General features: G+C 41.0%; 1 protein-coding gene across 4 annotated transcripts in view; it reads left to right on the top strand.

Annotated features, from left to right (window-relative positions):
• Positions 1–2,512: 2,512 nt before the first annotated feature.
• The window catches only part of LOC140715379 (exocyst complex component 6-like), a 169,959-nt gene continuing 147,911 nt past the window's right edge, over positions 2,513–24,560 (top strand). The window contains exon 1 of one of the 4 annotated variants that reach the window (XM_073027471.1): positions 2,513–2,752. In XM_073027471.1, the coding sequence (XP_072883572.1) occupies positions 2,637–2,752 (116 nt within the window). In that variant the 5' untranslated portion in view covers positions 2,513–2,636. Of the gene's footprint in view, positions 2,753–9,340; positions 9,659–24,560 lie in introns of those variants that run through there. The other 3 variants (XM_073027473.1, XM_073027472.1, XM_073027474.1) reach the window with 3 other exon arrangements.

Raw genomic sequence — 24,560 nt, 5'->3', positions numbered from 1 at the left:
TCTTTGTAATTGTAACTATGTGCTGGGTCCCAGACAGGTCCTCCAAAATAGTAACACTCAGGAATTGCTAACTCTATCCACCCCTGGTCCTCCAATGAGGACTGGGTCATGGACCTCTGACTTACCTCTCCTAAAGTCTATAATCTGTTCCTTGGTCTTGTTGACATTGATTGAGACGTTGTTATGACATCACTCAACCAGATTTTTCAACCTCCCTCCTGTATGCTGATTCATCACCACCTTTAATTCAGCCTACAACAATAGTGTCACCTTTGAACTTGAATATGGCATTGGAGCTGTGCTTAGCCAGACAGTAATAGGTGTAAAGTGATTAGAGCAGGGGGCTAAGCATGCAGCCCAGTGATGCACCTGTGCTGATGGAGATCATGAGGAGATGTTTTTGCCAATCTGAACTGACTAGAGTCTATATGTGAGGAATTCGAGGATCCAATTGCACAAAAAGGTATTGAGGCCAAGGCCTTGGACCTTATTGATTAGTTTTGAGGGGATGATGGTATTGAATGTTGAGCTGTAGTTAATAAAGAACATCCTGATGTGTGCAGCTTTGCTGTCCAAATGTCCCAGGATTGAGTGAAGAATCAATGAGATGGCATTTGCTGTGGATCTGTTGTTCCGGTAGGCAAATCAGAGTTGATCCAAGTCGCTTCTTAGGTGGGAGTTGATACGTTTCATCACCATCCTCTCAAATCACTTCACCACTGTGGATGTAAGTGCAACTGGGTGGTAGCCATTGGGGTAGGTCTTTATGGTCTTCTCGGGCACTGTTATAACCAAAGCCTGCCTGAAGCAGGTGGGTACCACACACTGCTGAAACGAGAGGTTAAAGATCTCAGTGAACACCCCAGCCAGTTGGTCAGCACAGATCTTTAGTAGATGTCCAGGCACCCTGTCCAGTCCAGATGCTTTCCGTCCATTCACCCTCCTGAAGGCAGCCTGCACTTCAGCTTCTGAGACTGACATCATATGATCATAAGGGGATGGGGGAGTTTGCGATGGTTCCACCATATTCTGATGCTCAAAGTGAGCATAGAAGGCATTGAGCTCATTGTGTCAAACAACACACACAAAATGCTGGTGGAACACAGCAGGCCAGGCAGCATCTATAGGGAGAAGCACTGTCGATGTTTCAGGCCCAGACCCTGCATCAGGACTAACTGAAAGGAGAGATACTAAGAGATTTGAAAGTAGTGGGGGGAGGGGGAAATGAGAAATGATAGGAGAATACCGGAGGGGGTGGGGTGAAGCTAAGAGCTGGAAAGGTGATTGGCGAAAGTGATACAGAGCTGGAGAAGGGAAAGAATCATGGGACGGGAAGCCTTGGGAGAAAGAAAGAGGGAGGAGAGCACCAGAGGGAGATGGAAAACAGGCAGAGTGATGGGCAGAGAGAGAAAAAAAACAACTAAATATGTCAGGGATGGGGTAAGAAGGGGAGGAGGGGCATTAATGGAAATTAGAGAAGTCAATGCTCAGAAGAAATGCTCAATGTGTCGTTTGATTTAACTTTATAACGGGTGATAGCAAGTTTGGTCCGGTATTTCCACTTTGTCCTTGAGATGGCCTTCTGGAGATGGTACCTGCACCTCTTATAGTTTTCTTGGTCTCCAGACTTGAATGCCTCTGGTCTGGTCCACAGCAGCTGCTTAACTAATGTGTGACGAAGAGGTCCCTATCCCTATTCACTGTTCAGGCATGTCTCCAGATATTTGTGAGATGGACTTTGTATGGTTGACTCAGCTGATGAGTGTTTGATATGTGGTTACAATTAGGGAACTTAATTAAGTCAATTTTGTCGATTGATAGAACAGGATGAAGATCTCTCTTGCTCCAATTTTTATGTTTAAAACCCACTTCAGATACTTGAACTCGAAATTTGGATTGCACACTGCACCGTCAAAAAAGCCACCCTGCTTGTGAAATTCTAAGCGTAACCCTACTCGGTTATTCTGTCAGCTGCAGAAAAGGCCACAGATTACATGGCCATTACTGCACCGTTATTTGTGTGCAAAGTGCTTGGAACTTCCTGAGGTCTATTTTACAGCCAATCTGGTTTGACACAGAGTCACAATAATTGAAAAGCAGTACTTTCCACGTTGGCATCATTTCAGATTTAACTTCCGTCTTCTACTCTCCGACTTTACTTGCGGCTAAAAAAAAAATCAAGTTATAAAACGTAACTATAATCATGATTTGTTCGGTTGTTGGCTTCAAGGTCAAACGAGTACTTTCTCGGAATAGTGCCTCTTGTTATATTAGACGGTATTAGAGACCCTCCGACCTATTTTATTGACACTTCGCTATTCCATAAAACAACTAGACACCTATTTTCTGTGTTTTCTAAAGAACGCGTGAGCGGTTATGTTGGTATTTGTGAAAGGTTAATCAGTTGGAGAGTGACACATGATAGGCTTTAAATAACCATGCGCTAAAAATAAGTCATCCCCCGTCACCTCTTATTGAAGAGGTGGTAGATTGCACCCAGAAGCAGTAATTGTGTGGCACCTTCGGATGGGATCATGTTGGTTTAATTTCGCTGTTTCGCGCACTTTTTATGTATTACATTCTGTAGAATCAAAAAATTGCACTCCAACATTCCGAGACTGAAGACGTTTAAAACGATGGCCCAGGCAAATAAATCAGTTGCCTCCAAGGAAGAAACTCGAGAAAATCAAATTTATGAAAATGTGTTTTCGGAGATCGAAACACTCGAATTACCTCTTGGCTCAAGTTTACGGTGGGTAACGTGATTTTCTCTCATCGTCACTAAAGAGTTTGGCAATGGGCAAAGACACGCAACACATGTCTAGCTGTGGTATCTTAGGCTTGCGTTGTGTAAAATCACAGTTCTAGTTGTCCAGTTTAACAGTCGCTTGACTTCAAAGTTGTTTTCACAGGGGAAAGACAGTGTTGATTAAGCAAATCCGTGGTTTCACAACAGTTTGTGAATCTGTGTATCTTTTAAGCGGTTAACTGTTTAAAGATATTTGGCTAGTTAATAAAGAGTTGAAAGTTAACGCCTGTAATCGAGCGGCGTCCAAATTTGCTTGAACCATTCATACGGGGGTGAAAAAATTTCAATCTAAAAAAGTTTCTTCAAATTCTCCTCCGCCCCCCCCCCCCCGTGACTTTTGTAAGGTACAGTTCATGTGCTGAATTTAGGGGTTAAACTGACGATGGTCCATTTGAACGACAAATACATACGATATCAAGTAAGAGTATTTTCAAAACTTGAAGACGTTAAGTGTGTGGGCATTTTAATTAAAACGTTATCCATGCATGAATCCGATTTCCCACGTGAAAGTGGAACAACTTTTAAAAGAGACTGTAGCTCTCTAAGTATTTAACATATTGATGCACAACGATGGCCATATTTCATTAGGAGTTTGAGGAGAATAGGTATACTACCAAAGACACTCGCAAATTTCTACTGTTATACCATAAAGCATTCTAACTGGTTGCATCATAATCAAGTATGGATTGTGCACTGCACATGATCGGAAAAAGGTGCAGAAAGTTGTGAACTCAGCCAGCTCCATCATGGGTATTAGCTTCCCCCAGCCTTGACGACAACTTCAAAAGGCGATGCCTCAAAAAGGCAGCGCCTACCATTAAGGACGCCCATCATCCAGAGATACCCTTTTCTCATTGTTACCATCAGGGAAGAGGTACAGGAGACTGAAGACAAACACTCAACGTTTCAGGAACAGCTTTCACCCCCCGACCTTCATGATCCCACGAATGCTACCTCTGTATTTTTCTTCTCTCTTTGCATTGCTTATTTAATTTAATTATTATCTTTATTTATCTCGCGTCTGTGTGTATCTATGAATAATATTATTATGTCTTGTAATGTACTGCTGCCACAAAACAACAAACTTGACGACATTGACAGTGATATTAAACCTGATTCTGAATCGCTGGTTCTTTCCAACGATTTTGTTATTGTCCAGCGTTGACCTATTAGGTATTTTATTTCGTAGATATTTAGTAATTCACGAAATTAAACGCAGATTTGGTTAATAGATATTTTCAGCCACGTGGAGGGGGGTGTTGTTGGTGGGAGAATATAATCCGGTTTGGACTTCAAATCGCAGTGGGTTAAAGGGGGCCTTGGCAATTACGGTTCTCGTTCGCCGATCCTCTGTAGTTATTCCCCTCTCCCAAACTTTTGATATTTCTGTTAACATTAGTACGCTAAAATATATTTTTAAATCGGCATATTTAGTGAAACTGGAATCTAACGTCGAACACGTACAAACAGAAATTTCTGGACGCATTCAGCAAGCCAAATATCATGAGTAAAAAACAGATATATTTTAAGATGCAAAAGAAGTCGAGAATAAAAAGACCAGGGAATGCATGTGAGAAGATACAGATCAAAGATGGGGTAACAATTATTTTTTAAGCGTAGTTCGAGATGGGGGGGGGGCGGAGGGAAGAAAGAACACATTGGCGCAGTAATAGACAACAGTCTGTGGAGAAGGCTGGTAAATGGTGAAATTCAGTACGGTAGTAAGTCCAGAAGGTTACAACGTATTCGGACAGAAAATGTAATCCTCTTCTTGAGTACTGGACGTCCCTGGAGAAATGCAGGAAGCCCAAAACACACAGGGTGAGGTAGGTGAGTTAATGTGGCAGGTGGAAGCGCAGGGTCATTCTCCGGATCTATTAGAAACATTCTGTAACGTCTGCTTTCTGCACTGTACAGGGAGTAACGTTATGAATACTGAAATTGATTGAAAAATTGGATTAAGTGCGAGTGAATTGTTGCGTTACCTGGAGGGACTGATTGGGCTGATGGTGGAAAGAGAACAAGGTGATGGGGAGAAAATGCTCCATGAGGTATAGGAGCAGAATTAGGCCATTTGGCCCATAGAGTATGCTCTGCCATTTGTTCATTTCTGATTTATTTTCCTTCTCAACACCATTCTCATGGCTTCTCTCCATAATTATTGATGACCCATTCAACCTTTTCTCCACAGCTGACCGTGGTAATGAATTCCACAGATTCACCACCCTCTGGCTGAAGAAATTCTTCATCTGTTCTAAAGGGCCATCCTCCTATTCTGAGGCTGTGCACTCCGGCCCTAGATTGTTGCACTATTGGTAACGTCCTCCCCACATCCACTCTCTCTAGATATTTCAATATCAATAGGTTTAAATAAGATTTCCCTCCCCACCACCACGTTCTTCCAGACTCCAGCGAATACTGGCCCAGAGCCATCAAGTTAACCCTTTCATTCCCCAGATCATTCTTGTAAGCCTCGGATGGACCCTTTCTAATGCCAGCATGTTTCTTTCTTAGATATGGATGCCAAAACTGCTCAGAATACTCTTAATGCAGTTTGACCAGTGCCTTATAAAGCCTTAAAGGGCTGATGTTTTAATCCCCTATGGGATGGGGGAGTTTCATGTAAAGACAAATGGTTGATGGTGGTGAGAGTGGATCAGGGAATTGCACAGGGACAACTTCTTTAGACTGTTGAAGGAAGAGGGGAGGATGCATTTGATGGAATGCCATTGGAGGTGGAAGAATTATGGAGTACTGTTACTTATTCCCATCATCCCTACTGGGCCATAGGTCACTGAAAGTAGCTCATCTGAACCCTCTGTTCTGGCCCAGCCTTTCATGTTGTCTCCAGGTGTAGCCCATCTTGGTGTATTCTTCATCTCCCAGGGATGATATCTTTAGAGCTTCTGTTGGCATTTTTTAAATACCGGGTTTTTATGGGATGGGGTTGCTAGCCCTATGCCCAACCCTCCTTCTTGCTCAGCCAGGCATGGGAGAGTTAAAAATGATGGCATATGACTCATCATTGAACATGGAGTCTAATCGGTGGAAGGAGAAGCTGATTATTATTCTGGCTGGGAAGAGTGTGTTAGGAAAAAGAAGAGATACAGGTGAGAACCTTGTCCACTATGGCAGAGGGAGCCACAATTGACGAAAATGTTGTTATTGCCAAGTTTGTCACTTCATTTGCTCAGGAAACTTGTTGCTTTCTACCTTGATTATGCATTCTTTCCTTGTCCAATCCCTTCCCTTAAACACGATGAATAGTTTACCATTTCTTTCTTCATTGTTGATGCCCAGCACCTTTGTACCTCCTGCCACATCTGGTTCTGGTCTAGCCTTGTCACTGGTGAATATATGATGGAGAAACTGGTATAATAGAATTTGTGTCCATGCAGGAAGTCAAGTGGGGGGAGGTGTATGTAGTCAGAAATAGGTGAGAGAATTGATTGTCTAATTATGGACATTGGTGACTAATCTATCCCTTGAAATGGAGATTTCAAAATAAGGAAGGGAAGAGACAGATTTAGACAATGTGAAAGTAAGAAATGTGTGGGGAAATGGTAGCCAAGGGAATTAGATTCTAGTTCAGTGTGAATGTAGCAAGAACATCAGTGCAGTATTGATGGAGAAGACAGTTGGGGAGGGGGTCCCTGAAAAAACTGAAACATGAACTGTTCCATGTATCTGATGAAGAGGTGGCCATAGCTTGATCCCAAGTTGCATTAATAACTTGGAGACAATGAGTTGAGATGAAGAATTTCTTCAATGGATAAAGCAAGGGAGACAGATGTGGCACCTTTTCAAGAAAGAAGTGAAGAGCTCTCTGACCATCCTGATGTGGCATACAGACATAGAGGGATTAGACATCCATGGTGCAGATGAGCCCATTGGGACTGTTAAAATGGTAATGGGCAAGAGATGTGTTATGGATACAAGTGAAAATATACTGGACAAGAGGGAGAAAGAAAAGTTGAGGCAGGAAGAAACAAGTTTTGCAGAACACAAGCAGGCTGAAAACGGCCTACCAGGACTTGAATTTCATATGTTGAATCTGATGCTTGCAGGGAATGAGCTTAATATACAAATATATTGCCTTTTAAAATTTGAATATTCTGAAAATAAATTATGAATTCTTCCAATCTAATTGCTGATATCCAATTTCAGTTTATTTTTGTTAATATGGGATCTATCCTGCTAAAGTTGCAGTGATGTATTAACGTGGATCCAGGTACTTCAATGATTCTTCCCATTGAAGTAGTACCTAGCATCTGATGAGAACCTTTAACTCTCAACTTCATAAGTTAAGTAGTGAGGAAAAGAGAGAATAATTCCACATTTTACCTGTAGCCCCACTTGTATAATCAGAGACCTCTTGATGGGAAGAGCAAATTTTTTTTTGTATTTTATAATGAGTGTCATGGTGACTGTCAAATGTGCATGCTGGGGAATCTCCTGCTGTTCCCTCAAGGGCTACCATGCATTGTTAACACCAGTAGTATACCACCTCAGGGGCCATATGAATGGCAACAGTTCTATTGTTTTTTTATTATTCAAATTTTTATTACTTATTCTTATTTTACAAAGCAGCACAGCATATCATAAAGCAGATACAGTACAGCATATTTACACAGCCATCCCGTGACAGGAAAACAAATAAGACATAGAAACAGAAAAAAGTTCTAATTTAAGTTTAAATTAACAGACAACCAAAATTGATCCCATGCACCTTGCACTTTCCCCTCACTGTTAATTCTTCCCAACATGTGTTCATATGATGAAATCTTAATCATTTCCTCAGTCCATTCCTTCATAGTGGGACATCTGCGTTTTTTCCAGTTTTGCAATATAATTCTTGCAACTATGATGAGACCCACCTTTAAAATAGTAAATTTGTCATTGTTTACATTAGGTATCATTGTCCTATCACCCAAGAGACAAAGCCATGGGCACAAGGGCAGTGTGGAACCCGATCGATTTCCCAACAAATCAAGAACTTTACACCAAAATGGATGAACCATAGAACACTCCCAGATCATGTTAAAATAAGTGCCCCCTCATTTTTACATTTCCAGCATAAATTATTATCAACAATCCCCATTTTGTAGTCTAGTTGGTGTCCAATAATATCTGTGTACTATCTTATACTGAATAAATTTCCCTCTCGCTTCCCTAATGTCTACCCACATTTGATAAAATATTTGACCATTCATTATCTTCAATATCGCTTCCAAGATCCTTACTGCTTTGAGATTGTTACACGATTCACCCACAGAGTGTTTGAACATTTTATAAAACACTGATGCTTTATGAACTTCCTGTGGTAATGTAAAGCATTCAGTTAAAGAGTTACTTTGTGGGTCACTGTTCTTGAATATACTACTAATGCAATGTCTTATTTGTAAATACTTCCAAAAATTCCCTTTATCTACAAAGTTATATTTCCTCTGCAAATCCACATGACATAAAAATCCCATTCTCATAGAGATACCTACTGCATTTACACCTTTAATCTTCCATTCTTTCCATTATACCATTCTTTTCCCAATGCATATCTCAGGGTTATTCCAGAGCGAGGAGTATAACTGATTTAAATGTGACATAGTTCTATTGGTTTTAAGGAATGTAAGAATGAAAAAGCATGTGCAGTTCTCTGCAATCAGAATGGTATTGACCCTATGTTGACAAGAAAATCTTAATTTTGAGATGGATCAATTATTTGCCATACCTTTCAAACCTCGAAATACATTTATTATTAATGTACATACGTGCAGCCCTGAGATTCGTTTTCTTGCAGGCTTACATAATCAGTCCAAGAAACAATAGAATCAATGAAAGACAGCACCCAACAGGATGGACAACCAATGTGCAAATACAAATGAAAATAAATGAGCAATAAATATGAGAGCATAAGATGGAGTCCTTGAAAGTGAGTCCATAGGATGTGAAAACAGTTCAGTGATGGGGCTTAGTTATCACCTCTGGTTCAAGAGCCTGATGGTTGAGGGTTAATGACTGTTGCTGAACCTGGTGGTGTGAGTCCTGAGGCTTCTGTAGCACCTTCCTGATGGCAGCAGCGAGAAGAGAGCATGGCCTGGCTGTTGGGGTTCTTGACAATGGACGCCACTTCCCTACGACAGCGCTCCGTGTAGATGTGGCCAATGGTGGGGAGGGCTTTACTCATGATTAACTGGGCCATATCCACTATTTTTTTTGTAGGATTCTCTGTTCAAATGCATTAAATGTGTTAGTATTTTCGCGTGTTTGCATCGCACAAGCCTGATTCACCACGTGAAGTTTAAGGTGTTGGGTTACGTCTGGATTTCAGTCGGAGGATTACTCCAAAGGAAACGAAGCCGCATTTCTAACAGGTGAGAAACGTGTTGAGTGTCGTAGTGTCATTTGGACGCAACACGAAGGATGCCTTTTGCGCCACTGAGCGCTTACATACAGAAAAGAAATAGACTTGCGGCAGGTAGAACCGAGGGAGGGTGAGCGCGCTCGCGCACTACCGGAGCGAGCTGGCCAGCGTGCACGCGCACTACCGGAGCGAGCTGGGCAGCGTGCACGCGCACAACCGGAGCGAGCTGGCTGAGCGTGCACGCGCACGCGGGGTGGGTACCGTGAGCAAAGTGGAAACGCCCGAGGACCCGGAACCGAGGAGGGGCGTCTCCTTGGTGGTTTGGAGGAAGGCCGGGCCATGAGCCGTTAACTGGGTTCATCGCTATCGCCGCCCAGCCCTAGCTGCAAGATGGCAGAGACCGAGGGGCTGGAGACGGCCACGGAACACGAGCGTATCCTGCAGGAGATCGAGAGCACGGACGCGGCCTGCGTGGGCCCAACGCTCAGGCAAGTGGCAGCGCTTTCGTGTCCGGTGCCGGTAGCGCCCGCTTCGCACCAGGCCCCGCCGCCTCAGCCTCAGTTTCCGTCGCCGGCCCGCTTGGGCCCTACTGTTGGTTGTCTCTGCGATGGGCGAGGGGAGGGAGGAGAAAGTTTGGGATGGAATACGGGTGCCGGTGGGTCGAGAGCCGCGGGTCTCAGTTTCCAAGGCTTCAGCACTTGAAGGACGGTTGCTAGTCACTGTACTCGCATGAGTGTAAACACTGTCTTACAAGGGGTACTGACACACACCCTACCTTGCAGGATAAGTCTATCACTAGGACTGTCACTATCACTAGGACTACCACTAGGGATATAGACTGGCAGTAGCCATTCACCCAGCGTCACGGTAGAAATTGAAATAAAATAAAAATGCTAGAAATACTCAGCAGGTGAGGCCACATATAGGGGAAAAGACGTAATGATTCAGTTCCATGGTCTCAAAAATATTTCCAGCATTTTTTAAGAAAAGAATTTAACCATGTTCTTTTAAACTACAGGGGGAAGTTGCTCCACGGTGTTATTATGTACCTGTTCATACTAATGCCCAAGGTTACAGGAAAAACTAGCCAATAGTGGGAGTGTACATCTCGTGATACACAATTAATTGATAAGGGAGATACTGATACTAAGAATATGTTTCACTCCATCTCAAAATCATTTCCCAGAGTTGTTGATTCACACTTCTATGATGGGATGTTGCTTGCTCTTGCCATTCCCTGGGTCACATTGTGTCCTATGCACTCTTGGCGTAATTGTATGGATGTTGCTATATTGTAAGATTGTTTGCTACTGTGAGATATGGACAATCTGATGGAGGAACTCTGGGGCAAAAACACAAGTTTCTGCAGATGCTGGGTTTTTGTAGATGTGCAGAGTTGGAGGAACTAAACAGGTCAGGCAGCATCCATGGAAAGAAATGAATCAAGACTCTTCATCAGCCTGACCTGCTGAGTTCCTCCAGCACCTTTTGTGTTACAGATACTGCTTGACCCACTGTGTGTTGTGGGGTAAGGGATTGTTGATTTCTTGGGTCAAATCCCTGTATAAGGACAATTCCTCTCACCAACAGGTGCTGCTTGACCAGCTGAGTTCCTCTAGCAGGTTGTTTTGTTCAGATTCTAGTATCTACATTGTCTATTTCACAGCCACATTCTATAATCCAGCAAAGATTCACTTTGCTGCACACTTCTGTGCATTTTTTCCAAGTTGTACCGAACGATGCATGAAACTATTATGGATATCAGATACAGTATGCCACACACTTTTATTTAAAAGTAATTAGGATATATAATTAGAAGTGTGATTGTATCATGTTTTACCTTGTGCTATCGATGCACATTTAGCTTTCCTGATTATGAATGGTGCATCTGGTTGATGCATAGATCATTGAAAGCAGTTGGAATAGTATGTTTATTATTGTAAAATATATGCAGTAGTAATCAGCATATTGAACAAGGACAGTTTCTATCCTGCTATTACTAAATGCTTGGAAGGACTTCGTATGATAATTTGGTCTTTTTTAAAAAAAAAAAAAATTTTTTAAATTAGTTTTTCAAAACATTTTACAAATTAAAAACCCCAAATCCCAATGAGGAGCATTGATACAGTGCAAAATTAAGCATACAATAACAATATGCTACAAAGGAAGAGAATTTAACAAAAAAGCACCTAAATTAAAGACAAGTGAGCTTAGTGTCCTCCCCAAGCCCCACAACACAAGAAAAAAAACAACTCCAGACCGACCACAACACAATATAAATCAGGACAGTCAAACTCCCAGACTGTGAATACACTTAGCAACAGAGGATAATAATGCCTACTACCAGAAAAAAAAGGGAGCTGAAAGCAAGGGACCGAAAAGAAGGAAAAAAAAGAAAAAAAAACCCTAGTCAAGAGAAAGGTTATGAAAGTACTCGATAAAAGGTCCCCAGACCTTATGGAACTTTAGATCCGAATTAAGAACTGAATAATGAATTTTTTCGAGGTCCAAGCAGGCCATAATGTCGTTAAGCCATTGCGCATGAGTGGGCGGGGCAACATCTCTCCATCTAAGGAGGATCAAGTGTTTAGCCAGGAGAGAGGCAAAGGATAGTATTTGGCATTTGGTCGGACCCAGACATAAATCTGTCTCGCCCCAAAAACCGAACAGAGCAATTAAGGGGTTAGGTTCTAGGTGCTGATTCAGAGTACCCGATAATGTAGTGAAGACATCTTTCCAGAATTTCTCCAAGCTAGGACAGAGCCAGTACATATGGATGAGAGAGGCCACACCCCTCTTGCATTTATCACAGAGCGGACTAATGCCAGGGTAGAATCGAGATAGTTTAGATTTAGACATATGGGCTCTATGAACAATCTTAAACTGTAAAAGGCAATGGCGAGCACATAGAGAGGTTGAGTTAACCGATTTGAGAACTGAGTCCCAGCTCTCCTCGGATAAGGAGATATTTAAATCTTGCTCCCAGGCCAATTTGATTTTATCCACAGGGGCCCGTCGTAAGGCTGCTAGTTTATCTCGGATAATTGATATTAAACCTTTACCTAGTGGATTAATGGAAAGAAATAGGTCCATAGCATGATAATTTGGTCTTTTGGCACCTCAGTCTACCTTGTATTGATATTGCATTTTATCATTTACCTGCACTGCACTTTTTTTGATAGCTTTTACACTATATTCTGCATTGTTACTGTTTTACGTTATTTTAGTTCAATGCACAATGTAATGATTTTATCTGTATAAACACTGTACAAGACAAGATTTTCACTGTATCTTTGTATATGAGACAATAATATACCAAGATCAATTCAAGCTTGTAGTTCATGAATCGTAGTATATTATGTCCAGTAATGAAGCTTCAACCCAATTTGGTTCAGAAGTTAAACAGTTGTGTTATTGTTCATACAGGAGCTGTCCGTTGAGAATACTTTAATGTAGTAGCATAGTCAACACAATGACATTGTGTCTGCTGTGTACCTGGGGGTTTTATTGAGCTGATGCCTTGCCTAGTTGTGTGCCCTGAATGCACAGGGCTTGAATGAGCTCAAGAGGAAGTAGTTGTTCTTTTTGAATTCAGTTCAATATCAACGATAAACATTCCAGGAAGAAAATGTGTACTATCTGGTTCACTGCTCACATCAGTCTGTGGCATAAGAGTAATCTCATGGTGCACCTTTGGATAAACTGAAAGCTAAACTGAGTACAATTGGACCAGATCTTTCTGGACACTGCTAATCATAATTATGCCTTCTCCCCCCCCCCCCCCCACTTGAACTGGATGTGGCAGGCCAATCAAGCTGATACTCCAAGCCAAGCAAATGTGCAGCAGATTCTTGATAGTGTTTTAGTTTCAGACAGTGTATTGCTGTGCCACTGTTCTTAACACATTTTGGCAAAGTCAAAGTTGGAGGCAGAACCTTGATTTATGCCAAAGCCAGCAATTGACTTCAAGTTTTTAAATGAGTCTCGTATTTAGAGCTGTTTCAGAACTGTTAAACTAAATGCAAGGTTTTGAAAAAAACCCCATTTTAAAATTATTTAAATATTTTTAACATTCTTTTGCAGAAAAGAAACAAACACTACTTGCTTTATAATATACAGACTAGCATTCCTGAACAAAATGAAAAGTGAATCCAATCTCATGCTAGGTTGGACCCGAGTAAGATTACAGATATTTTATACACAACCTTTCCCCACTGCCTCCTCCCCATTTCTTTTTCCTCAAGCATCTAGGTAGCCTCCAACCTGATGGCATGAACATAGATTTCTCTGGTAATTTTTTCTTTTTTCCCCCTCCCCCTTTTCTTCTATTCCCTGTTCTGGTCTCTTACCTCTTATTCTGCCTATCACCTCCCCTTGGTGCCTCACCTTTCTCCCATGGTCCACTTTTCTCTCCTTTCAAATTCTTTCTTCAGCCCTTTACTTTCCATCCACCTGGCTTCACCTAACACCTTCAAGCTTGTCCTTCTCCCCCCACCACACACCTTTTTATTTTGGCATCTTTTCCCCCTTCCTTTCCTAATGAAAGGTCTTGGCTTGAAGCTTTGACTTTTTTTAATAGATGTTGCCCGATTTGCTGAATTTATCCAGCATTTTGTGTGTTGCCTGAGATTTTCAGCATCTGCAGAATCTCTTGTTTTCCCTTTTTTTGAGAAGCAAAAGATGACTGTTGTCTCAATGACAGTGATAACAGATTTGGATTGCTGTAAAGAATTGGAGCATTGAGGTCAGGAAAGATGTTTACAAAATTGAAGTTGCACTTCCTATTTACATGGAGCTATAATTGATTTGTACTGCAACTGATTCATCATGACGTTAAGTAGTAGATTTTTTGGCTTGTTGTTAAGGTCTTTATCTCCAGATTGGGTGGTTGTTTTTCTCAAAAAGAAGTCACAGCACACTCTCATTCTGCCCAATATGAGATCACAACTCTAGATTTAGAACATAGAAATTTACAGCATATTACAGGCTTTTTGGCCCATAATGTTGTGCAGACCATGTAACCTAATCTAGAGACTGCCTAGAATTTCCCTACCGCATAGCCCTCTTTTTTTTAAGCTCTGTGTACCTAAGAAGCTCTTAAAAGACCCTATTGTATCTGCTTCCACCACTGCCGTCGGCAGTGCATTCCACGCACCCATCACTCTCTTTCTGGAAAAAAAACCCCTGACATCCCCTGGGATTTCCAAGCACCTTAAAACTGTGCCCCCTCATGTTAGCCATTTCATCCCTGGGAAAAAGCCTCTGGCTATCCATACAATCAATGCCCTTCATCTTATACACCTCTATCAGGTCACCTCTCATCCTCCGTCGCTCCAAAGAGAAAAGGCCAAGTTCACTCAACCTATTCTCATAAGATATGCTCCCCAATCCAGGCAACATCCTTGTAAATCTCCTTTGCACTCTCTCTATAGTATCCACATCCTTCCTGTAGTGAGGTGACCAGAACCGAACACAGTACTCCAAGTGGAGTCTGACCAAGGTCCTGTGTACAGTGGTATGCAAAAGTTTGGGCACCCCAGTTAAAATTTCTGTTACTGTGAATAGCTAAGTGAGTAAAAGATGACCTGATTTCCAAAAGGCATAGATTTAAAGATGACACATTTCTTTAATATTTTAAGCAAGATTACTTTTGTATTTCCATCTTTTATAGTTTCAAAATAACAAAAAAGGAAAAGGGCCCGAAGCAAAAGTTTGGGCACCCTGCATTGTCAGTACTTAGTAACACCCCCTTTGGCAAGTATCACAGCTTGTAAACGCTTTCTGTAGCAAGCTAAGAGCCTTTCAGTTCTTGTTTGGGGGATATTCGCCCATTCTTCCTTACAGAAGGCTTCTAGTTCTGTGAGATTCTTGGGCCGTCTTGCATGCACTGCTCTTTTGAGGTCTATCCACAGATTTTTGATGATGTTTAGGTCAGGGGACTGTGAGGGCCATGGCAAAACCTTCAGCTTGCGTCTCTTGAGGTAGTCCGTTGTGGATTTTGAGATGTGTTTAGGATCATTATCCTGTTGTAGAAGCCATCCTCTTTTCATCTTCAGCTTTTTTTTTTTACAGGCGGTGTGATGTTTGCTTCCAGAATTTGCTGGTATTTTATTGAATTCATTCTTCCCTCTACCAGTGAAATGTTCCCCGTGCCACTGGCTGCAACACAAGCCCAAAGCATGATCGATCCACCCCTGTGCTTAACATTTGGAGAGGTGTTCTTTTCATTAAATTCTGCACCCTATTTCTCCAAACATAACTTTGCACGTTGCGGCCAAAAAGTTCTATTTTAACTTCATCAGTCGACAGGACTTGTTTCCAAAATGCATCAAGCTTGTTTAGATGTTCCTTTGCAAACTTCTGATGCTGAATTTTGTGGTGAGGACGCAGGAGAAGTTTTCTTCTGATGACTGTTCCATGAAGGTCCCATTTGTGCAGGTGTCGCTGCACAGCAGAACAGTGCACCACCACTCCAGAGTCTGCTACATCTTCCAGAAGGTCTTTTGCAGTCAAACGGGGGTTTTGATTTGCCTTTCTAGCAATCCTACGAGCAGTTCTCTCGGAAAGTTTTCTTGGTCTTCCAGACCTCAACTTGACCTCCACCGTTCCTGTTACTGCCATTTCTTAATTACATTACGAACTGAGGAAACGGCTACCTAAAAACGCTTTGCTATCTTCCTATAGCCTTCTCTTGCTTTGTGGGCATCATTTTTTAACTTTCAGAGTGCTAGGCAACTGCTTAGAGAGCCTGTGGCTGCTGATTGTTGAGACAAGGTTTGAGGAGTCAGGGTATTTATAAAGCTTTGAAATTTGCATCACCTGGCCTTTCCTAACAATGACTGTGAACAAGCCATAGCCTAACAAGCTAATTAAGGTCTGAGACCTTGGTAAAAGTTATCTGAGAGCTCAAATCTCTTGGGGTGCCCAAACTTCTGCATGGTGCTCCTTTCCTTTTTTACACTCTAAAATTGTACGAAACAAAAATAATACACTAATCTTGCTTAAAATGTTGAAAAGAATGTTTCATCTTTAATTTTATGACTTTTGGAGATCAGTTCATCTTTTACTCACTTAACTATTCACAGTAACAGAAATTTTGACCGGGTTGCCCAAACTATTGCACACTTCTGTTAGCTGTAATATTACCTCACGGCTCCTGAACTCAATCCCACGTTTGATGAATGCAAACACACCATATGCCGCCTTAACAACACTGTCAACCTACGCAGCAGCTTTGAGTAACCTATCGACATGAACCCCAAGATCTCTCAGATCCTCCACACTGCCATTTATATTATATTCTGTCTTCAAATTAGACCTACCAAAATGAACCACTTCACTTACCTGGCTTGAAGTCTATCTGCCACTTGTCAGCCCAGTTCTACATCCTGTCGATGTCCCACTGTAACCTCTGACAACCCTCCAGACTATCCACAACATCCCCAACCTTTGTGTCATCAGCAAACTTACCTACCCACCCTTCGACGACTTCTTCATCCAGGTCATTCCTATACCATTTGTGCATGTTTAAGTATGCTTGTGTTTTGTATAACCCTTTCTTTCAAAGCATCCTAAATCATTGTTGCATAGTTGTAATTTATGAATCTAAATTCTCCGAACAAAGCTGTGTGATAATGACCAAATAGCCTCTTTAGTAATGTTGAGAAAAGATAGCAAAACTATTCCTGTTTATCTTTGTAGAAATACTGTGGATTTTTAAAATACCAACATGAAATAAGGTTTTGGGGGATGGTGTTCATGATTTGATCATTGTTCATTGAGAAGGTGACATTTTTTGATAATCAGAACTTTGTTTTCAAAGGTGTATATTTTGAGTTTGAAGTGCATTGTAGCACAATTACAAATGGCATGGATATCAAATGCTGATGCAGCTGATTTCTTGTTCTGGCACAAGTGTGAGGGTTGAAGACCAGTCATGCTAAGCTAGGGGGCAGTTTGCACTATCATTATCACAGTTTTTGTTATTTTAGCTCTAAACCAGCCATGAATAGTGTATCTATCTGGCCCCATTCATTTGAATGGGTTCTCTAAACTGGATAGTAAAAGTAAGTGCTTTTTTAACACAGATGTTATTAGGTATTTATAAAATTTTGGCTGACTTTAAATGTCCCTTATTGTCAGATATATTGACCAGCAGAGCTGTCAGAAGGTCATGAAGAGGCGAAAGAGCTCTGAAGGCTTTGGCTCCTTGTATATCTCATCCACTGATGTCCACTCCACTTTGTCAAAGACTGCAGTAAAGAGGCCTCAAGTTTGGTTAGATTTACAGGGCCAAAGAAAGTTAGTGAAGAGTAAGGGGTGGTATAGGATGATCATGCTAATTATTTAAAGGGTATCCAGGATAGGAAAAATGACACTAGGCTTCACCACCACAGGGTTTCTTTTTAAATGACTTTCAACTTTAACAATAAGCAAAAGATTACCTGTTTGTCAGCTTGTAGCACTTGCATCCTTTCTTTTTGTCTGCTGGTCCAAACTCATCTGCAGTATTCTAGAAACTGCTTGCATTTCGAACTTCAGTTCCATCTGGGTCACTTGATTTTATTCCAGCTAAGCCTTTCATCTGTCCTACTTGGCCCAACTTAATTTGATATTGTTAACAGCTTTCTTCCTTCTGGTAATGCCCCTTTCCATTTTCAGATTTGCTAAGTTTTGTAAGTGTAGTCTAAGTATTTTTTTCTTTTGCTTTTACACTATAACATCTCATTTTCTTTAGTAATTATAGGTAGTCAGCACTCCAAACAGTCATAGGATCATGTTGCATTATTATATAATGTTTATACATGACATAAGATATTACCTCATTTTCATGTACTTGAGAATGAGGTTCATTGTATTCACTTTATAATTGTTGATAATCAGTAGGGTAATGAAGTGCTTTTAAAATATTCTGCCCTTTATACGCTGGAGAGAATAGAAGGTGCAGGTCATTTTCCAAGATGAAGTCGCATTTTTCCCAGTGAAAGGATAGTAATTTAACTGTAGTTTATCTTGTATCACTGAGCTGTCCTTTTCAAGACATTATGCTGTGAAATTGTCCAACAACACAATTGATGGATTGCATGTAATGGAGGTTGCATTAATTAAGAGGAAGTTTTTTTTGGCTCTAGCAAATTTCGTATTGTGCAGGGAACAATGTGTATGTGTTGCTTTATTTAACAATACCTAGGTTTGGTACGAGATGGACTTCATAAGTTATAAAGAAAAGACGTTCTTGTATTTTTTTTGAAGAATGTCCATATTTTATCTTTAATTTTCCATCTGCATTATTATAAGTTCTTCAGTATCTATAATGCTTTCTAACATTGTAATATTTTATATAAAATATTAAATTTGTAAGTTAACATACTGTTTGAGTGTTTTAGGACTAGATAGTTTAAGTAAGGGTGGAATTGATTCAGGTTAAGGGGATGCAAGATGATTGGACCTGGAACAGAAACTACATCAAAAACTATATAGGAGTTGCAAACAGCTGTAAGTCTAGGACAGTTACCAGTTGAGGGTAGAGTTGGTGATATATCAAAGTCAAAATTCAAAGTATGCACATGTCATTATATACAACCTTGAGATTCATTTTCTTGCTGGAATTTACAGAAAAATAATGAAATATAATGGAATTAATGAAAGATTTTACATAGACTGGCAAACAACCAATTTGCAAAAGACAAATAGTGCAAATACAAAAATTAATAATACTGAAATCATGAGTCATAGAGTCCTTAAAAGTAAAAAGTTTGTGGAATCAGTTCAGAGTTAAGGCGAGTGATGTTATCCATGCCAGTTCATAAGCCTGATGTTTGTAGGATAATAACTGTTGCTGGTGGATGGGACCTAACGTTTGTATACCATGGTGGGTGTCTTTGATGGATGTTATTTTCTTGTGGCAGTGCTTTTTGCAGATGTATACTCATTGGTGAGGAGGGCTTTGCGTGTGGTGGACTAGGCTGTATCCACTACTTCCTGCAAACTTTTCTGTTGCTGTGCAATGGTGTTTCCATACCAGGCTGTGATGCAACCAGTTAGTATATTCTCCACTGTGCAGCTATAGAAGTTTGTCAAAGTTTTAGGTGACATGCTGAATCTGTACCAACTTCTAAGAAAGTAGAGCCACTGTTGTCTTTGTGATGGCACTTGCATGCTGGTCCTAGGACAGATCTTCTGACGTCATAATGCCAAAGTGACCACCTCCACCTCTGAGGACTGGCTCATGGGAGCTCTGGCTTCCTCCTCCTGTAGTAGAGATTGTTGTGGCACCATTCAACCAGATTTTAATCTCCCTCCAAGATGCCAAATCATCATCACCTTCCATTCAGAAAATAGTGCAGTCACTGGTAATCCCAAGTATGACTAAGTATGGAGTAGTACTCGGCCACACAAAAATGGGTATAACTAAGCACACAGCTTTGTGATGCACCTGTGTTGATGGTGATTGTGGAGGAAATGTTGCAAATCCACACTGGGGGGTCTGCAAGTGAAACAATTGAGAATCTAATTGCACAGGGAAGTATTTAAATTCAGGTCTTGGAACTTAATAGTTTCAAGGAGTTGATAGTATTGAATGCTAAGCTATACTCAGTGAAGAGCATCATGATTCATTGTCCAGGTGCTCTAGAACTGAATAAAAGGCCGATGAAATGGCATTTACTGTTGATCTGAAGTGACGTTAGGCAAACTGGAGAAGATCCAGGTTACTCCTCAGGCAGGAGTTGATATGCTTCATGGTCAGCCTCTCAAAGCACTTCATCACAGTGAATACAAGTGCTACTGGATGATAGTCATTGAGGAAGATTACCATGTTCTTCTTGGTCGCCAGTATGATTTGAAGCGAGAGTTTGAAGATCCCTGTAAACACTCCAGCCAGTTGATTTGTACTGGTTTTCAGTACAGTTGGCCCTCCTTATCCGCGAATTCCGCATGCGCGAATTCAACTAACCGTGAATCACGAAAACCCGGAAGTGCTCTTCCAGCACTTATTGTTCGAGGATGTAGACTTTTTTTCTTGTCATTATTCCCTAAACAATGCAGTATAACAACTATTTTACATAGCATTTACAGTGTATTAGGTATTATAAGTAATCTAGAGATGATTTAAAGTATACAGGAGGATGTGCGTGGGTTAGCGTGGATCGGGATCGAAAAAATTGGTAGTTCTTACTAAGTAAGTCGGAACAGGTACATCCAGTATTATTTAGCGTCAGTTAGTCAAACGTTTATCTTAGTATGTAGTATATGTTTTACCTTTCTATGCATATAAAACACTTAAGAACGTATATTTCAGCGCCGGGCTCAGGAATGGAAGTTCCCGAGTTCGATCTAGTGACAGATAGCTCCCGAGTGTGCTCTCCACCGTGGCGGGTTGATGTGGAGAATCAAAAACCCAAAACCCCAAAAATTAAACCACTGCGTTGCTTAGTAATAATTGTAGTTTTCATCAGGGCAGAGCCTTTCTCAATTTATCCTTTAAAATTGTTCCGATCGTTGACCGACGTAGCCTAAAGCTTTTCCAATGACCGATGGTGTTTCACCTCTTTCCGATCACTTTATTATTTCCAATCGTGATCGTGATTACTTTCGTGAACAGAAACACTGCGGATTCAGATCTCTGCCGCTGGGTCCTAATGTCCACTGCACTGAGACAGGTTAAATAAGGTCTGGGGTTCCGCTGGGTCCTATGATCCACCGCATTGAGACTCGTTGAATAAGGGACTTGAGCATCTGCGAATTTTGGTATCCGCGAGGGGTCCCGGAACCAATCCCTCGCAGATAAGGAGGGCTGACTGTACTTGAGTATGGAGAAATTTATGTCAGAAAGTGAAAATGGTGACTTAGTTTGTCATTATTAAGTTTGAGTAAGTTTTCCTGCTCATTCAGGTGGAAAAGTTGTTATCTGTTGGATCTGGTTTAGTTGTCCAGATGTTTTGTTAGATGATATACAGATGTGGATCATTGGCAAACAGTAGCTACTGATGTTATTGTGAAGAGAAGATACTTGGAGGTTTAAATATTGTTAAAGCCCAAAGAGCAGCTGTTTCATCTAAATGTCAATTTTATTCCTGTCAATTTATTCCTTGCTTCCTGTCAATTTTCCCTGGAACTTCAGATTAAACGTAATGGAGTGGAGTCCTTGTTCATTTGACTGTATTTTTATTGACCATTGTCCCTTAGATAATGAGCCATCACCTTGAAATACTGTAGTCCTTGTGATGAAGGTAATTCACTTGTTCCTGGCACGTGTGGTGTAAAAGTTATTTTCCACTTGAGGTCATGTCTGAATATAGAGACAGTCATGGACTGTTTCAGAATTGAGTTATGAATGAAATTAAAATTTTAATTATCAGTGGGCATTTTCAATTTTGATTTTTGTGTTGGAGGGAAGGCCATTGAAATGTATGAATCTGGTTATACTAAAAGCACTCCTCTGAGAAACTCTTGTAGCAGAGTCCTGGAACTGAGTTGATTTGTTCTCCAATAACCACAACCCTTTCTTTGAGTAATGTCAAATCAGTGAACCCTCCCCAGAGATTAAGTGGTTGATTTTATTGATTCCTTAATGCCACATTCAGTCAAATGCTTCTATAATTTAAAGAGCAGTTATTCCTGTCAGTCACTACTCAAATATTGTTCTTTTGCCAATATAACATTAAATGGGTAGATTAGTAGAACTGAATTAGAATGAGAAAGCAGTTTGTAAGTGCTACTATCTCTTGTGATTTCTGTTGATTTCCAGATGATTGAGAGTTGACTGAAGCAAAGGCAGTTTGGATTAATGGCCAAATTGGGCCATTGAGAAAATTGACAGGAAGCAAGGCCACACATTTAGATGAAACAGCTGCTCCTTGGGCTTTTACCTGTTTCATGCAGGTAGATCATAGCTGTCTGCATAGAACAGGACATTTAATATTTCCCCATTTTCTTTTGGTAGGTAACTACAATGTAACACATTGAGTATACACAGCTGGTTTTGGAGCACCATTGTTTGCTACTACCCACAGAATGTTATTCACTTTTACACCTTTTTTTGTGTTTGATACTCTTGGCCATTCCCTGATACAGGCAGACCCTGGGTTACAAGTGAGTTCCCTTCCTGAGTCCGTCTTTAAGTCTGATTTGTACATAAGCGGGAACAAGTGTCAGTATTTAGCGTCAGTTAGTCAAACATTTGTCTTAGTACATAGTATATATTTTACCGTTCTATGCATATAAAACACTTAAGAAATGTATGTATTCCAATAATTAAACTACTGCGTTGCTTAGTAATAATTGTAGCTTTCATTGGGGCAGGGCCTTTCACATGTTCCATTATTCTCGCTATATCCTTTAAAATTGTTCCGATCGTTGATGGACTATAACTTAACGCGTTTCTAATGACCGATGGCGTTTCACCTCTTTCCGATTGCTTTATTATTTCCACTTTATTTTAAATTGCGATCATTTTCCATCAATGGAACAGAAACACAGCTCCGCCGGTTCCCAAGGTCTGCTGGGTCCTAAGGACCACTGCACTGAAACCCCCAGGTCCTAAAGTCTCCCACACTGAGACAGGTTAAATGGGATAAGTTGGAGTTGTGCTGGGTTTGGGTATTTAATCCTCCACAATATTCCACGTGGGAATTTAAACTGGAGGTGGTAGTGTTTTTTTTATGATGTCGAGTTGCAAGCTCGATATCAACCTGGCACAGATGGTACGGGAGTTACCGGATCAACATCAACCCGGCACGGGAACGGTCTGACACTGGATCGAACTCGAGAACCTCCATTCTCCAGCCCGGTGCTGATCTCACTGCGTCTCTTGGGGTAGTCCATTGTGGATTTTGAGGGGTGGTTAGGATCCTTATCCTGTTGTAGAAGCCATCTTCTTTTCATCTTCAACTTTTTTTTTACAGGCAGTGTGATGTTTGCTTCCAGAATTTGCTGGTATTTAATTGAATTCATTCTTCCCTCCACCAGTGAAATGTTCCCTGTGCCACTGGCTGCAACACAAACCCAAAGCATTATTGATCCACCCCCATGCTTAACAGTTGGAGAGGTGTTCTTTTCATGAAATTCTGCACCCTTTTTTCTCCAAACATACCTTTGCTCATTGCGGCCAAAAAGTTCTATTTTAACTTCATCAGTCGACAGGACTTGTTTCCAAAATGCATCAAGCTTGTTTTGATGTTCCTTTGCAAACTTCTGATGCTGAATTTTGTGGTGAGGACGCAGGAAAGGTTTTCTTCTGATGACTCTTCCATGAAGGTCCCATTTGTGCAGGTGTCGCTGCACAGCAGAACAGTGCACCACCATTCCAGAGTCTGCTACATCTTCCAGAAGGTCTTTTGCAGTCAAACGGGGGTTTTGATTTGCCTTTCTAGCAATCCTACAAACAGTTCTCTCGGAAAGTTTTCTTGGTCTTCCAGACCTCAAATTGACCTCCACCGTTCCTGTTAACTGCCATTTCTTAAATACATTACAAACTGAGGACACGGCTACCTGAAAACGCTTTGCTATCTTCTTATAGCCTTCTCCTGCTTTGTGGGCATCAGAGTGCTAGGCAGTTGCTTAGAGGAGCCCATGGCTGCTGATTGTTGAGACAGGGTTTCAGGAGTCAGGGTATTTATAAAGCTTTGAAATTTGCATCACCTGGCCCTTCCTAACAATGACTATGAACAAGCCATAGCCTAACCAGCTAATTAAGGTGTGAGACCTTAGTCAAAGTCATTTGAGAGCTCAAATCTCTTGGGGTGCCCAAACTTCTGCATGGTGCAACTTTCCTTTTTTTTCCACTCTAAAATTGTACAAAACAAAAATAATACACTAATCTTGCTTAAAATGTTGAAAAGTATGTTTCATCTTTAAGTTTATGACTTTTGGAGATAAGTTCATCTTCTACTCACTTAACTATTCACAGTAACAGAAATTTTGACCAGGGGTGCCCAAACTTCTGCATGCCACTGGAAATCTTCTCCTGGTAAAGTGCATCTGCAACAGGTAGCGTTAGGATGAAATGTAGTTTTGTTTCTTGATTAGCTTTCTTGACTTACTGCCACTGCAGAATTAGTTTGGTAGAAGTTTACATGAAAGACCAACCATTGGTGGTGCTACTGCTCTGTTCTTGGTTATAGAAGTTATCCACTCTATCAAGCTCTTGCCATTCTTCTGCTCAGTACATCTTCTCCACACTCAAATCATTCAACATGAAAAAGGCATGTAGAGCAGAGGAAAAAACAGTCAAAGGTAATTGGAAGAGTCTTGAGAGTTTAGAATTGGACTCTTTTGCTGGTTCCCTTCCTAGCTGCAGGTCTTTAGAGCCTCCTTTTGGATTTATAAGGGTGAATCTAAGAACTGTGATGGAGAAATTTAGAGCATCTTCCCAATGACATTATACTTTGG

The sequence above is a fragment of the Hemitrygon akajei genome, chromosome 23 (assembly GCF_048418815.1).
Source record: "Hemitrygon akajei chromosome 23, sHemAka1.3, whole genome shotgun sequence".
In the NCBI taxonomy this organism is placed as follows: domain Eukaryota; kingdom Metazoa; phylum Chordata; class Chondrichthyes; order Myliobatiformes; family Dasyatidae; genus Hemitrygon; species Hemitrygon akajei.
Note: the sequence above shows the minus strand (reverse complement) of the source record. Positions and strands in the feature narration are given on the sequence as shown.